Source organism: Epinephelus fuscoguttatus, linkage group LG6, assembly GCF_011397635.1.
Source record: "Epinephelus fuscoguttatus linkage group LG6, E.fuscoguttatus.final_Chr_v1".
In the NCBI taxonomy this organism is placed as follows: domain Eukaryota; kingdom Metazoa; phylum Chordata; class Actinopteri; order Perciformes; family Serranidae; genus Epinephelus; species Epinephelus fuscoguttatus.
The window spans coordinates 23115448-23131779 of NC_064757.1; the positions used below are offsets into that span (position 1 = coordinate 23115448).

General features: G+C 42.8%; 1 protein-coding gene across 1 annotated transcript in view; it reads left to right on the plus strand.

Annotated features, from left to right (window-relative positions):
- The window catches only part of gas2l1 (growth arrest-specific 2 like 1), a 30042-nt gene extending 15213 nt beyond the window's left edge, over positions 1-14829 (plus strand). Inside the window, exons 3-5 of the mRNA XM_049578891.1 lie at positions 4070-4166; positions 7892-8201; positions 10046-14829. Of these exons, the coding sequence (XP_049434848.1) occupies positions 4070-4166; positions 7892-8201; positions 10046-12125 (2487 nt within the window). The 3' untranslated portion in view covers positions 12126-14829. The remainder of the gene's footprint in view (positions 1-4069; positions 4167-7891; positions 8202-10045) is intronic.
- The last annotated feature ends 1503 nt before the right edge of the window (positions 14830-16332 follow it).

Below are 16332 nucleotides of genomic sequence, written 5' to 3' on the forward strand. Positions count from 1 at the left end.
TTCATTAGCTATCAGTGTGCACATTAGCAATTTCCAAATTTATGGCACACAAAATGATTAATATTTTGTAAAAGGCCAAACTTGTACTGTCCAACTTTATATGACCCATTTAACATCTTTTACTCTCGGTCATGATGCAGACTAAAGTGGTTGATCTGTGTTAAATGAAGTCGTGACGCAGAGACAGGATTGTTCTCTTTTTCATCTCATGTCATAAATGCACAATTAAGAGCGATTAGGTGCACTAAAGCCATCATTAGCGTCTGTTAAATTAATCCTGTGAGGGAAGGCTGGAATATAAATTTGAGATGAGGGAAAAAATAAAAGATCTCCCTCCCTTCAGTAAAATTAAAAATACATAACCTCTCCTCCCCCCTAATAATTTTCCTACAGTCCCTAAGATGATTGGAAGCTCATGCTGGCCTGTCGGAACAGCCATTTTAATGACAGACATATTTAAACGGGCCTGTTCGTGGTGTGTGTGTGTGTGTGTGTGCGCGCGTCTGTGTATGTGTGTGTGTTCAGGAGCCTTTGACTTGTCAGATTAGCTCTCTTCACACTGTCTCCGCCCTCTCCTGATTCCTCCCTGGGGATGACAGTGATCACGCATATGCCCGAGTGCAGCCACCACACTTCTCTTATTCTTCTAAAGGGTGGAAGCAGGCAGCCGCTTTTGAGAGCCAACAAACCCCTATTCAGCTGACAAAGCTCTGACAAGGATCTCGCGCTGAACTAGGGGATGAAGCGGAGAAAGCGAATGGACAAATGAGCCATTGGTGGGGGGGGGGTCAATAAGGAGTCTTTGTCCCCAGGGAGGTCGAGATGCCTGCAGTCGCAGGGCACAACAGCTGAAATGAACCATGAGCTTAATTTTTGAGCTCACCAGCAAGATTTAAGAAGAAATCGGTTCAACACGCCCCCGCAATGATAACAAGAAGTCTCTCTGTTCGCTGTTGCCATAGAAACAAGGATTGGGTCTCTCTCCACTGAAGACTGTGATACCCCTTCAGTGGTTGGGAAATAAGGCAGCTAAGCCACAGATCTAAAGTGGAACATGGTCCCAAATCGTCTATTTAGCCTAAACAGCCTGCTTAGCAGTGCTGCAGCGTTATGTATAAAATATGAAATGCATAATAGCTTGTTGGATATGGAAACAAGTGATATAGAATACAGTAACACAAAGATTTAATCATACAGCGTTTTAAATACCCCTGATGATTCTTTTTATAGTCGTGCAATTATCCCACTCCAGTTACACAAAGATATTTGTTTGTTTGGATTCCCAGTAGCTGTTACCATCATGGTAGTTACCCCTCCTCCAAAGCAGTAACAAATTCATGAAATTGAGATATGAAGCCATGTCTATATATGTCACAACAACACCTATGTTGTAGTACATTTTACATTCAGTGGCACCCCCAGAAATTTCTCTTAGGGGTGACCAGATGGGGCCACTGAAGATTTTGGGATGGCACACCAAAACCAAAAGCCCAAACTATATTTCAGGAATTCAATTATGCACTTGAAGTATATAGGCTAGTTGAAAGTTGTGATGATGTGCATAGACTAATACTGGTACAGTAAGAGTTTGGAGTTCCACAACAATCCTGTTTTAATGTGTCACGTATCGATGCATGTTTGGTGATTCATTGTTCATCAAATAAACTGGTTGTCATTTTCCGTAAAAGGACAAATATACAGCTTTGATTTGAAGAAGTTAATTGATTGGAAGGAACAAAACATTTACTGGTAAGAAGCCCTCTCAAGTTTAGGGGAAACTGGTGGCTACCCATAGATAGAAATGTTCACTGGGTTATCTAGAAGTGAGAGTGTGAGAGACCTCTTTGAAAGTGGCCAAAATTTAGCCTTACTTTGTAGAGTCATTTAGCTCCCTGAAAGACAAGTTATGCTGACATGGTTAATACTAATAGATGCCATAGATTAGTGGTTCCCAACTGATGGGTCGTGGTCCAAAAGTGGGTTGCGGATCCTGAATGGACCGCAATTGACTCACGACATGTCAAGTTTGTTAAAAAAAAAAAAACAAAAAAACACACACTTAAATTTTGAAAGTATAGTGAATTTCTGGCCCAAGCTTTTATTTTGAAGTGCCATATCTTGCTGTAGAGTGAGTGAATAACATACAGCTACTTAACAAAGACTACAAACTCGTCACTTTGTGGACCTTTAACTAATGACTATGGGGCAATCTGGACTCTGTGACTAGACCAGTTGGGAACCACTGCCTTAGGTTGTGTAGTTTCACAATATACCACTACCGTTGCACTTGCTTAAAACGAGCATGCCACAGCTTCTTAAAGACAGTGGCGGGACCAGTAGTTGTATTAGGAGACCATGGGGCCATTGAGGTCCCACCTTGAGTCGCCACTGTGTACTCTGCTAGCAGTGATAGCAGAGAGAGTCAGAGGTGACTGCAGATCTGTTCTGCAAACTGCTTAGACAGAGTACAAGTTTGTCTGCTGTGTGTTGTAACAGGTCTATTCCTCCTGTTCTTGTTGCAACTGTTATACCTCTGTGGTAGAGCTGCAGTGATAATATTGATGAGTTAATAACTTTTAAATTAATTGCAAACTAATTTTATAATCAATTAATCTGTTTCAATATTTTTTTTAAGAAAAAAAGTCTAAATTCTCTGATTCCAGCTTCTTGAATTTGAATATGGTTTCTTTACTCTTCTATGACAGTAAACTCAATATTTGGGTTGTGGACAAAAGAAGAATATCATCTTCAGGAAAATAAATTACACATTGATTGACAATGAAATTATTATCAGTTGCAGTGGTACTCTGCAGTGTGTGGATCTCTGTCAAGCTTTATGATGTTTATGTATTGTAGATTATTCATCAGTGATGATAAAAATATGACATGAACTCACACAGCCTTGCTTTTCACTGCTGGCACATGATGGTCACGCAGCATCACACAAACAGTAAACCTGTTACTGACATAAGGCCAGGGCAGAGGAGAGTAAGCAGTTTATACCATCAGGTCTGATAGAGATAAGCAGATCAGCTGTTTTGACGGATTTCATGTAGTAGGAGAGCAAGGCCGATGAAAAGACTTGTAGTGGATTGGCAGGGATTGTATTAGAGAGAAGGTGGGGTCAGACTTTGGTGCACATGTCTGTGGCCTCTCTCTGACACACGGTCAGGGACCCAGAGATGAGGCGCTGGGCCACGTGTGATTTGGTGGCAATAAACTCTGTGCCAGCCCACGCAGATGTACCAATATGGCTTTGCCTCGCCTGCCCTCAGAGACACGGGTACAACCTTTAAAACATGTGGCTGGCAGACCTTATTACACAACCCAAGGCGGGGGGATGCATCCACGGGGCTCTCACATCAGGCAAATTGCATTGCCTCAGTAAAGGCAGATTCTGCCTGGAGGCAGCGAGACTCTTCGGTCTCATCTTGTGGATGTGTGTGCTTCAAAGAGCAGAGGAGAGTAGGAAGTGACATATCCACCGACCCCCCCTCTGTTTTAGCAACCCAGGCCCCCTCTCCTCTCTGGTCCTCTCCACAGTAAGTGAAGTCTCAGCTGAGGAGCAGAGAGGACATCAGGGTGAGTTGTTATTACCATGCTAATTCACCCTGCTTCCCCCTGAAAACATGGGGAAGCCAGCTGAGAGGCATGAGAGAGAGAGAGAGAGAGAGAGAGAGAGAGAGAGAGAGAGACCAAAGAGAGAGTGTCTTTCACAGCACTTTGGCTCTTTCTTATGCCACCGTACTCTGTTTAATTGCGAGTTGGCATGGCAATGAACAGCCCTCATAATGGCAGCAGCTGGGGGTGATGTGGGAGAAAGAGGAGGTGTGGGGGAGGGAGAGGCAGGGGCACAGGCAGGGGTGCATCTAGATGTTGCATAACACTGAGGACCAGCCAGCCCTCAGCAAGCTGTCCCACTTGTGGAATTTGCATATCTATTGACTTGTGCAGTGTGTGTGGTAGTGCAGCAGTATATCAAAAGGTGTAGCCATTTTATTTGTGCACGAATGTGTGTGTTACTCTCCGTTTATCTATTGAAGACTTGTTTTCTCTTTTCTCCCCTCAGGTCCTGCGTACTCATGTGATGGTGCGTGTTGGAGGGGGCTGGGACACTTTAGAGCACTATTTGGACAAGCATGACCCGTGTCGCTGTGCTGCTTTCGGTGAGGTCACTTCCTGTTCCCCGTCAGCCCATTACAAAACAACTTCATTGTTGTGTCTCGTTGTTGCATAATTCATCATGCATTTAAGATCATAAACAAATGATTCACATCTGATGCAATATGTACAGACTACAACACTGTGAAGGTCAGCAAAGAAATTGTGTTTGTCATACAGTCTTAGTCATAGATGGATTACTGAGGCCCAGGAGCCAAAGTCTCAGGGGTCCCCCTGACCTTCACCAGCAAAATGTCACTTAAATTAACAGGTATCAGCCAGTAAGAGACACAAAATGACAACAAAGACATGCAAAGGAACTACAAAGAGACACAGAACAACTACAAAGACACAAATGTATCTCAAAGACACAAAATTGACCTATAAAGAGACATAAACAACAACAAAGACATGCAAATGAACTACAATGAGGCACAACATCACCAGAGATCCATAGAAACTACAAAGAGACACAAAACGACTACAAAGAGACACAAAACGACCAAATTAGACACAAATATGCTTCAAAGAGGCACAGATTGACCTTTAAAGAGACATAAACAACAACAAAGACATGCAAAGGAACTACAATGAGGCACAAAATGACCAGAAAGAGTTGCAAATGAACTACTAAGAGACATAAAACAACCAAATTAGAAACAGACATACCTCAAAGAGACACAAATTGACCTTTAAAGACACAAAATGACAACATAGACACACAAAGGAACCACAAAGCAGTATAGAACAACTACAAAGAGATGCAAAACAACCAATAAGACACAAATGTACCTCAAAGAGACACAAAGTGACCTTTAAAGAGACATAAAACAACAACAAAGAGATGCAAGGAACTACAGAAAGAAACAAAAGGACCAAAAAAGAAACAAATATTCCTCAAAGAGACACAAACGAGTATAAAGGAACAAAAAACAACCAAAAGGACACAAAACCACAAAAAGATGCTGAAAACTTCAAAGAGACATAAAACAACAATAAAGAGGAAAAACCAGCACAAAGTCTGCCTGTCTTGCTCTTATGAAGGAGAGGTGGTGGGGCCTTTTGCATGTCTGTGCCCAGGGGCCCAATGTCTCATATTCCACCCATGGTCCTTAATTCTGTTGTTTCAACATTGTGATTTTTGCTTTCGACTGATTTGACACAGTTCTATCGCCCAGCAACAATCGGCCTCTTTCATATTGAAACCAGAACAAAATTACTTCCAGCCAGGAAATGTAGGTCTGCAAATTGATGTGCGTTTGTAATGGAAAATGTGAAGTCACTGTGACTCCGTAATTCCTCTACAGTTACCTGATCCCACAACACATCTGTGTAGCAATGCAACACACAGACATTGGCCTTATAACCCCTACCCATTAAATGTTTACTCTCACTTTGATTAGCAGCAGTGATACATGCCTGTACACTATGCTGGATGAGACCATCCCTCCTTATCTGTGGAGTCCACACTGTTGCTGAGGTGGTGATGTCAAGGGCCAAGCGTCTGGCCTCAACAGCTGACACTAGCTGAAGTCGTAATTGGTGCTACATTTCTAACCACAAGGGGCCATGTTGAAGATCACACAGTATTAAGTGATCACAGAAATATGCCTTTTGTGTTCTATAAATGTCTCCCTAAATGATGTGATCATCAGCATCTCTGTGGTCGGCTTGTTTAACAAGTAAGGTTCTGTCTATCCCTGGCTCAGGGAAGCATACAGTATGTTATGTACTGCTGCTATCCAAGAGCGTGATAACATTGATGTTGTTAGTTATGATATATTTCTGGATCTTTAAGGGCATTTTCACACCTGCCTTATTTAGTTTGGTTGAATCAAACCCTGGAGCGTTTACTCCCTTGGTGTGGTTTGTTCAGGGGGTTGTGAACACAGCCATCACACTTGCACTTGAGTGTGAACCAAAACAATCAGACTGTGACTTTGTCAAAGACGTATCCTCAGTCACAAACAATCTCTGGTATGGTTTGGTACGGTTCATTTGAAATAAGAACATGATCCGACCTTGATCCAACCCAGCTGAAGGAAGCATTGTACTCTTTTTTTGGATTAAACCAGCTCCCGTAGCCGGCTGCACAGTGCTTGAGTGTGTACTTCAGCTACGCTAGAGCACATCAGTGCTAAACAGGTGTAGGCTGTTTTGAAGAACACAGACATACCTGATAGATCTACCAAAATATTTTTGGCTAATGAGCATGTCACAGTTCAGGAGGATTACTGTAACCCTCCTCCTTAACAGTCTTAATATGTGCCTTTGGCGACTTCTTTGCATCAACACATTATTTTACATCTGCGCCTCATTCTCAAATTGTATAGTTTGACTAAATGCAAACAATGTAATGAACAATGACAGGGACCAAGATCAACCCACGTAGCTGGTCCTCCATTGTGAAACTGTAAAGTAGTGTATGAATCTATTTCTGGAGTCTACACATAGGTGTATGAAGAGAACTGAATACAGCATTGGAGGTGAGGCCCCCTTCGTTCCCATAAAAGCACCCACTACTTCACCTGGTAGAGCAGATGCCCCATGTTCAAAGGCTACGTACTTGCTGCAGTGGCCGTAAGTTCAATTCCAACCCATGGCCCTTTGCTGGATTGTCACCCCTCCTCTCTCACTCCTTCATTCTGATCTCTGGGTGTAAAATTACATGAGCCCATAGAGCAGACGTACCAGGGACTTCCACCGGCCAAGTCGGCTACCTTTGAGTTTAGGCCTCTGCTAATTTGAATGGGGATACAATGGTTTAAAAGCCCCTTATAGACTTTCAAAATGTTATAAGACCAAATGAATTAAATTCTGATATTGAAACAAGTCATTTTTCAGGGTTTGTGATGCCCAAAAAATGTATCTGCTGATTTACAAATGCCTCTTTCTGAATGTAAGTCTATAGGAAAAATCATTTTTTGGCCCCATGATGTCAAATGACAGACCCTGGAAGTTGTAATTCCACCTTTGGCTACTATGTCAAATTGGCTTCAAAACCTGGTGCTGTTCCTGGGGAGGCGTATATAGTTGCAAACACCTTTCATCTGTAGTGTACACGACACACGCCTACAAATGGTACCCTCCACTAATACAAGACAAACCCACCGTCATGATGGTTATCTGACCCCTGCTACAGCATGACAATGTAGTGAGTAAATATGAGGCCAAAGTAGCAGTTAACCAGTTTATTTTTCATTATAAATGAAGATGTGATTAACTTTATAAGTAACAAGATGTAACCCTTACTATTACCCTCAGCCTAACCTTATTCACCTCTCTTTTAACCTAATATCTCATAGCTAGCTAATTACTACCTTAGCATTTTCATCGGGCTTCTGATTCCAGGTCAAGGAGTGAAGGGGGCTTATCGTGGACTGATGTGTAGCTATGGTGGGTGAGTCATGTAGCTAGTGGGTGTGTCACGTAGCTGCTCTAGCTGCAGTTTTATCGACTTACTTTCCAGAGTTTTCCTGCATGAAAATTCTGACCAATGAGAACAGTTTCCTCATGCATTGCAGATTTCGGCCTGCTTGTACATGCTGCCATGTGAACACAAATAAAACTAAAGGCAATATGTAGCATTGTAACAAAGTGGTCCCTGATGCAGACCAGAGCAAACGAAGTTTAGATGTAAGAAATACCCTTGATTACTGTTTTTAAAGGCTGTCTGACAATGCTGGTTTGAAGCCTGTCTTTAACTTTTGTCATCAATCTGTCCCCACAGCCCACCGATACCACCAGGCTAAAGCCAGTGGCCAAGGCCAGGGCGGCCACAGCAAGTCCTCAAGCGCCCATTCCTCCCGCTCTACCAGCCCAGGTCCACACTGGCGAAATGACGGCATTGCACCTTATAAACCTCCTGACAGGCGCTCCCTGGAGCCCCCCTCTGCTCCATGTGCCTCTTCCACCTCCACGAGGTCTGGCCGCTCCCAGAACCCTTCCGCCCCCACCGAGCTGGACTCCGGTGCAGCACGCACTCTACTCCCACGGCCGCCACGAGACCGCTCAGAACCCCGCCACTTTAATCCTCTCAGGTGAGTGTGTGCATCTACACAAGTGTGCGGATAAGTGTGTTAATGATAAGAGATTAATCTCTCGCAAGTAGCCTGGCAGATCACGCTCAGTGTTTGCTGCTTGCTCCTTCGTGCCCACAGATGACCAAACAGACAGAGAGGCACACACAAAGAACTGGGAAAATAAACAACAAATACAAATGCCAGGAAGCCACAGATTAGACCAGAGCAGATTTATCTAATCTCAGGTGACATTGACCAGATAAACCTATCTTACACAGCCACCCTGCAGCATTTCCTGTTGGCTACAAGGAGGACACAAAACATATTTACTCAGCTCACCTTTTCCCCACTCTCCTCTACTTTCATTCAGTTAAAGGAGGCCTATTGTGATTTCCTTATTTTCTGTCATATATACAATATTGTATGTTCATCTTAAAGTGGCTAAAGTGTAAAATAACGAGGGAAATATATGTAATCGAAATCCTTGTGAGCAAAGACCTCAGGCTTCAGACTTCATTTTGGATCATATTCCTGCTGTAAAATGTCCGTTTGTGAAGATTTTGGTTTAGAATTGTTAACTAGTGATTTATCATCATAGAAAATGTCACTATACTATGTTACAGTCATTCTCCGGGCTACAATAACAATGCAGAGCATGAATTTATTGGTGCAGAGATGCCAGTAACACAGATACAGAAGACCTGGAAATGCTGACCAGTCAGAGCAGAATAGACTTTTCCGGGAGGGGGTGTTAAAGACACAGGCGCTAAAATGGACCGTTTCAGACACAGGGTGGGTACAAGTGTTCCACCACAGACAGTATGAGGAAAATAAAGTGCTTTTTTACCATTAAAGCATGTGAACATGTTCTCCTAGAAACCCAAAATACAAGTGTGAACCTGAATATGAGCACAATAGGCCCTTTTTAATTAGACTGGCTGTGATTCTGTGCGAGCTGTTGCTCAAGCCTTTCTTCTCTCGCCATGGCAAACAGATGGTCCGACTTAATATGAAAAAAAAACAAATGAAAGCACACATCAGTTTTCTCAGATATGCTTGTGAAGCCGCACATCAGTGATAGAGCAGTGGCTATGCTGGTGGCATCAGAGCCAGAGTGGTGGCATGTTAAGACCATTATGAGTGGCTCTGTCTGTGGGATATAAAGACAATAAAACCTGCTTATGTTCTTTATGAAGCTGGTTAAAGGTTTAGTCGGTCACATACCTTCTCTATATGTCAGAGTGTGAAGGCGCCATTGTTTAACACAATTTGGAGCTGAATGGTGGTTTACTTTGGCCTCAAGCCACTGTGTGGCTCATTTCTGTATTGAGCGATGGCTCAAACCAGACGTCAGGGCAGCAGCTCATTCGAATTAACCCTGTGTGGGTGGGGCATCGCCCTTAAAGTGCGCCAGACTAGATGAAGACTAATCTGACAACTATCCCTTGACAACTGTTCACAGCTAACTGGGGAAGTAGGTCAACAGGTGGGCTCCATGCAAGCGAGTTAGCATGCCTGATCGTAATCTAATTTCTGAGGATAACTTTAGAGGTCTGCTGTAATAAACACTATTCAACACTGATTAAAAGTACACCTGTGATCTAAATGAAAACAACTGCATCTCGACCACCAAGATTCAAAACACAGGATTGGAGCATGTCATTCCTAAATTTACTGAAGGGTGTTTTAATGCATGACAACAACTTAATACATAGTTTTCTGGTACTTTAAAAGTTTCAGTTACAACAGAAGTATCTGTAAACTTTAGGGTAAAACAAAATGTGTTGAGTTGGAAAATCTACACAACGTTTGTGGTATTATTATGAATATAAATGACTCTTTGTCTCTTCTCTGCATTGTAGGAATAAGGAGACAATGATGCCAGTGGCAAGACGTTTGTCTGGAGACAGTGACTCCTCCACAGCCTCCTCTAAGGGAGGAGGGGGAGGGGGAGGGGGAGGTGGGGGACGGTACTCTCTAGGAGGTGCCTCACGTCGCTCTGGTGATGAGGTAGTCCTGCTAGTCAATCGCAAGGAGGGAAAGCATGTGATTGAGAGGCCTGGAGCTGGAAATCAGACCCCATCCCTGCGTCCCTCACTGCCCCGTGCGCGCAGCCAATCTCGGGAACGTTCTGGTCTCGCCCCAGTACTCAAGCCGAACCCACCACAAGGATCCGCTGATGGATCACGAACATCCCGCACAGAGAGGGGCCGCTCCCTCGGAAACGAGGGCCCAAGGAGGATCCATGCTCCACGTTCCCACAGCCAGAGTAAGATAACTAGTCGTACTCGGTCCAGTGATGCCAGCCCGGGACCTGCTTCCTGCTACAGAGACCCTCAGCCCCCACCTGCGGACAGACGAGAGGACCTCCGGGCCAAACAATTGCCCCCATCCTCACCTAGAATAGGTGGTGGGTTTAGCAAGAGGCAGTCGTCCTCGTGCTCTAACTCACCTGTTAAAGGGGTACAGAACAACAACAGCAGCCCCAGCAAGAAGATTATCACGACTCCCAGACCTCCTGCTCCTCGCTCACCCTCTGTAGGAAAAGGCAGACTCCTGCCACCAGTCTCCTCAGGAGGTCGACGCTCACCTCACTCATCTCCCCGCAACTCTCACCATCATGCTGCCCGCTCCCCTCGGACCTCACAGGGCCCTCGCTCTGCTGGGCGAGGCCACCATAGGAACTGGTCTGGCCTGGAGCGCCAGGAGCCCGAGGAGGAAGGACTGGGCCTTGGCTTCCAGATGCTGCCAACGCTGGACCCCCAGAGGGAGCAGGACCTGTATCGCAGCTTTGAGGCTGAGTTTCTGGCCAATACCCAGCAGGCTAAAGGAGTGTCTTGTAGAGCCCCAGGAGGAGCTACCATGCAGGGAGCTGGGACACATTCAGTGCCAGCACCCATGGATCCTAATGTCACTGACTCTGCCTATTCCTCTTCTAACTCCTCCACCTCCTCCCTGAACGTGGGGGCAAAGATAGGAACTCTGCCTGACCTCAGGGAATCCAAGAGAACTAATCCCCGTCACTTCCCGCTGGATGACCCCTTGAATTTACTTTATGGACACAATTTTGGAGGACCACACAACTTTGGTCCAGGAGAGCCTGAGCACTGGGGGGAGCGTGGAGGGGCTCTCAAGAAGCTCCCAGCCATCTCTAGTTCTATCGAGGAGAGGGAACCTCCATCTTCCCTGCCTGGTCTTGGAGACACAGACAGATTGATGAATCAGGTCCCCTCGCAACCTGCTTTTCACTGTAGGAATATGAATGGAGACCCTGGAGGTTGTCCTCCCACAGGGGGGCTGACAGGTCAGCAGGGTCAGCTTGGCTGGGGCACAGGTCCTGAGGGAGATGTTCCTCTGGAGAATCACCAGCCAAACTTACCATATGACCTAGAAAATGGTGACGGCAGTGATGACCTCCCGCCCCCAGAGGCATGTCCGTCACCTGTGCCCCTCCCCCCCTCGGAGGACTGCTCCTTCCAGGATTCCTCTAGTGAAAACTCTTCCATGTGCTTCAGCCTGAGTGAATCTCGCTCTGAATCCCCCCCACCATCCTCACCCCTGACCAACGGGGACACTGATGGAGAAGGGCTGCAGACTAAGAAAGGGCAAAAGAAGGCAGACAGGGTAGCGCCTATCTCCAAGCACAAACTGAGAGGCAGGATGAGGCCTCGCACTGACAACAGGCCAGAAAACAGCCCCTCACGTATCCCCACCCCGGTCAGCTACAGAGATCTGCAATCACATGACACGTTCTCCCCAAGCCACACCCCACCGCTGTCCCCGCAGAGCTCACGCTCTACTGGTCGTCCAGCCACATGCAAGGGCCTGCACCAGGCCTTTGCGGATATGATCCATCCTCAACCACGTTCCCCAGCCATGGGCAACAAAGACTGCTCCTACCCTGGACAGTCAGGGAGCCTGGACACTGAAGCTTGGATGTAGCACAAATGAGACAAGGGGGTTGTTGTCATGAACTTTGACTACTGTGTAAAAAAAAAAAAAAAAGACTGGGCTATAGACTGTTTTCACTGCATGTCTAACACTCCTTCTTTCTCACTTAGTTTCTCCCCTGAATAACTGCAGGGGGTTCACATTGCTTTTATGTTGCACTCAAGCCAAATTATTTATTACCAAAGGAATGGTCTTTAATATTACTTTTACTGTAATTTTAATGTGTGCATGGGGATGCTTTTGCCAATCATAATGTGTTTTTTTTTTCTTTCTTTCTTTTTGGTTGATGCAGAGAGATAGAGAGAGAGCATATGTGCTGCCATGTGCCCCGCCGAGGGGCATGGTGAAGTGCCAGGGATTTATAGCTGCAACTCTATAAAACGGTGTAAACACTAAACCTGCAGTCAGGTGGATTGGCTCCCTCTCGTGGTCTGCCACAGCAACTCTGCTTGCCTTGATAGTCAAAATACTGGTGTGATGACTCTGATGTTTTCAGTCTCTCCACATATGATTCCGTATACTCACATTTTACGATATACTAATAGGTAGCATAGACAAAGGTAACCCCATCATTCCTCTGACTTTATGAACACTACATGCACTACAAATCTCTGTACAGTTGTTGTTGTCAATGTCACCTTCTCACAACAATTGATGTCGTCGAGATAGATATTGGTTTTTAAATGCTTAATGTGTTACAGGTTTTTAAGGTTACGTTTAATGCAGTAAAAAATTTTAAATTTATTTCTATTTTTAAGTGGATTAAGTATAAAAAAATACGAGGAGCAGTGAGGATCGAGTAACTTTTGTGTCATTGTCACTGAAACAGAAATGTTGGGAGCTCCTCCTTTGACCAAACTGTTCTCTGGAATACAACGCTACATATACACAAAACTCAAAGGCTTAGGAGAATGAATGTGTAAATACATGTTGATGTGCTCACCAATGGATGTGGGTATTTTGTATATAAAGAAGGCATCGGATATACAGTTTAATGTACATATTCACCGTAATCAGTTCTGTGCTGCCTTAGCTATGCAACATTGGTGTTGGAAATGCCTTGACGATTCCCTTTGCCTTAAAATGTATTCGCAGGTTAGTTTTTGAATGTTTTTTTTGCTCGACATCACTAAGATCTGTTCGGTAACACTACATTGCCATCGTTAAATGTTTATGATGATCGAAATTTGAGAGTTTGAGTGTGAATGTGGAGGTAACGTGAGGAACATTGCCAATTTTAATCATACATTATACTTGATGTAGGTGCACAATTCATGATAAGCATATATAATTTATTGCCTCTGAATCCTAAAAGTTGTTTTGAAACACAAGAAGCCAGATAACCTACTTAGATGGATTTTAAAGACACAGCACAATCTGTGGTGACATCTAGTGGCTAAAGAAAGACATGTTTTATTCACAGCAAAAAGGGAAACTGTTCTCTGTTTTTGGAATGACACGTTCTGGTGCTGATTAGAGCCAATAGTAATGGTATGTTAGGGGAAGTTTGATGGATGAAGAATGACTTTGAGACTTGAGTGTCTGAATGTGAGCAGCAGTGCATGAATAATAGATACTGTAACTGGATATTAGTGTTCTCTCGTGAAGCTCTTGCACAGTTGTAGTTATAGTTGCCAGACCCCAGCTACAGTACTTCTGTTTTTCGGTATTTAACAGGACTTTGTAAAATATATTTGAAAGTGGAAACGTTTGACTTGTTATGAAGAGAAGGTGGTGGCCATGTGTTTACGGTGATTTTGATAAATCTCTCCCAGAGAGATTGTAGAGAAAATGTCGGGAAAATGAAAGAAGCAACATATGTGGATAACATCTTTTTTGCGAGGCAGTGACACAGTGAATGGGCCGAGGGAAAAAAGAAGAGTGTGCATATATATGTGTACATACTGTATGAGAATATGTACAGAGTTGGAGTGAAGAGGGGAGTGATGTAGGTCTAATTTATTTATTTATGAAATTAATTCTCACTGGGCTAAAGTGACATCTGCGTCCCAAGTACTGTTAAATGAGCTGTAAGTGGTTAGGGAAATTCTAAATGAGGTGCGGCCCAACTTGAATAAACATTAGGCATTTTAAGATTTTTATTTTCAACAGTTTACTGTAAAGAGACATAATATGTTAAAAATAATGCCAGTTTAAAAACTGATTCAAAAGAGACAAACTAAACATATTGTTTTGCAATATTTAGAGATACAGTAATTTGATTTAATGCAGACCCTTCAATGCTACAAATAATTTATGATGTATCAGTATTGTTAGAGCTACACATGTATTCTCATTGTTTTCATTTTAAATTTGTTTTGGCTTATTTGAAGACATTTTGATCAACTGGCGTTTAAATGTACCAATAATGTGAACTGTGAATTCATACAAACATTTGGTTCTCAATCACGAAAGAGTGAATGTCCTCATCATATGTTCTTTGTCCTGCACAACTTTTCAAATTTCATGAATCTCTCTCTCTCCTTCTCTCTATCCCTAATCAGCGAAATCTGAATGTTCATGATTTGACAATTTCTCGTTTGCTAATGTTGTTTTCACGAACACTCCAGTTTAATGTACAGATTGCTTGACATTGTGGAATTTGTACGTATGAAATAGCAATACTGCAACATTTCACAGGTTTTTTTTTTAAGTTGAAAATGCTGTCAAGTTGTTCTTGTAATAAATATTTTCCTCTGAAGTTTCTGAGTGATCTCTGATCAATATTTAATGCAGAGCTTTCGTCACAGCAGTGTGGAGAGCAAACTGGGTCTGGATGTGGAGGAAGTCATGCAGTTTGTGTTTGAAATGAACCAAACTGTGAACATGGATTATGACAGTATTACTCTTAATGCACATGTGATTTACTCACATTTTGTACTTGAAACAACATTTCTTTGTTGTAAAAGATGTAAGTTACAGTGTGTGAGCATCCTTGTTGTTATCTGATGATCTCTTTGTGCACTCTGGAGTTCAAAAATGCAACAAGGCCGTATGCCCTATACCCTGTCTTGGAGTATGTGCAGAACAAAAATACTAACATTTCCCTTCAAAATGATCATCTGCTCATGCATTGGAAAACTAATGCACCTTTTTAAGCAAATTGACCCATATTTAAAATAGCCTACACTGGCTACCTGTATCTTTTAGAGTTGATTTTAAAGTTATTTTACTTGTTTAGAAAGTTTTAAATGACCTTGCCCCCCATACATCAGAGATTTCTATCATTTTTTACTTTTAAATGTTCATGTGTTCCACAAGAAGTAGTGGTGAGAGTGCTTTCTGTTTTTATGCTCCTAAACTGTGAAATTCGCTACCTCTGGATATTAGAATGGTGGGTGACCTATCTTTTTAATCTGGTTTTTAATGTGGAGTAACATTACAGTCTTGATTTTAAGTCTCAACCAGTAGTTTTGACCGTCTTTTATCTCTCCTGTTCATTTTTATTCTATTTTATTTATTTATTTATTTACTCTCTTTTTATTCTGTTGAGTTTTAATCATTTTTTTTATGAGTTTGGGCTGCATGTTTGTATGAAAGGTGCTATATAAATAAAGTTGAGTAGATAAAACTAATGTATTCTAACACAACAGTCCCAAGATAAATTCTACCATTTTTAAGGTTAGAGTGATTGATTTTTGTTTAAACTGTTGCTGAGTGGTGTTGATTCACCATTATGGTCATTTTAGAGGTGCTTTTGATTATTGTGCCATATTTAGAGGTGTTTCTGATATTTAGTCTGATTTAAATGGATGGACAAAACACAAGAAACGCCTTTTATCTTGAAAAAAAAAACAATGAAAATTGATATACAAGGCATGGACAAAATATTAGAAACACCCTTAGTATGAAATAAGTCATGAGCAGGGTTTTGACTGCATTAGTATGTACCAAATAAACTGGAAACTGAGTATATTAGGCCTCCTACTGTACAAACAGATCCTAATTATTGTCTTTCAGTAACTGTTTGGTAATTATGTATTTATTTTTTAGTAAATTACATTTAATGTTTTGTCAACTTACAGAGATCAGTGGCTTTGTGAAGTAGCCTGCTACATCTTAAGAGTGCCAATCTTCAGAAATAAGATATTGTTGATAAAGTTGTTGAGCCACTTCAGCTCCCATACATCCTCCTCTGGCTGAAAGATGACGCTGCCTGTCTGTTTGCAAACGTTATTTTGTGGAAAGACGGAAGTAA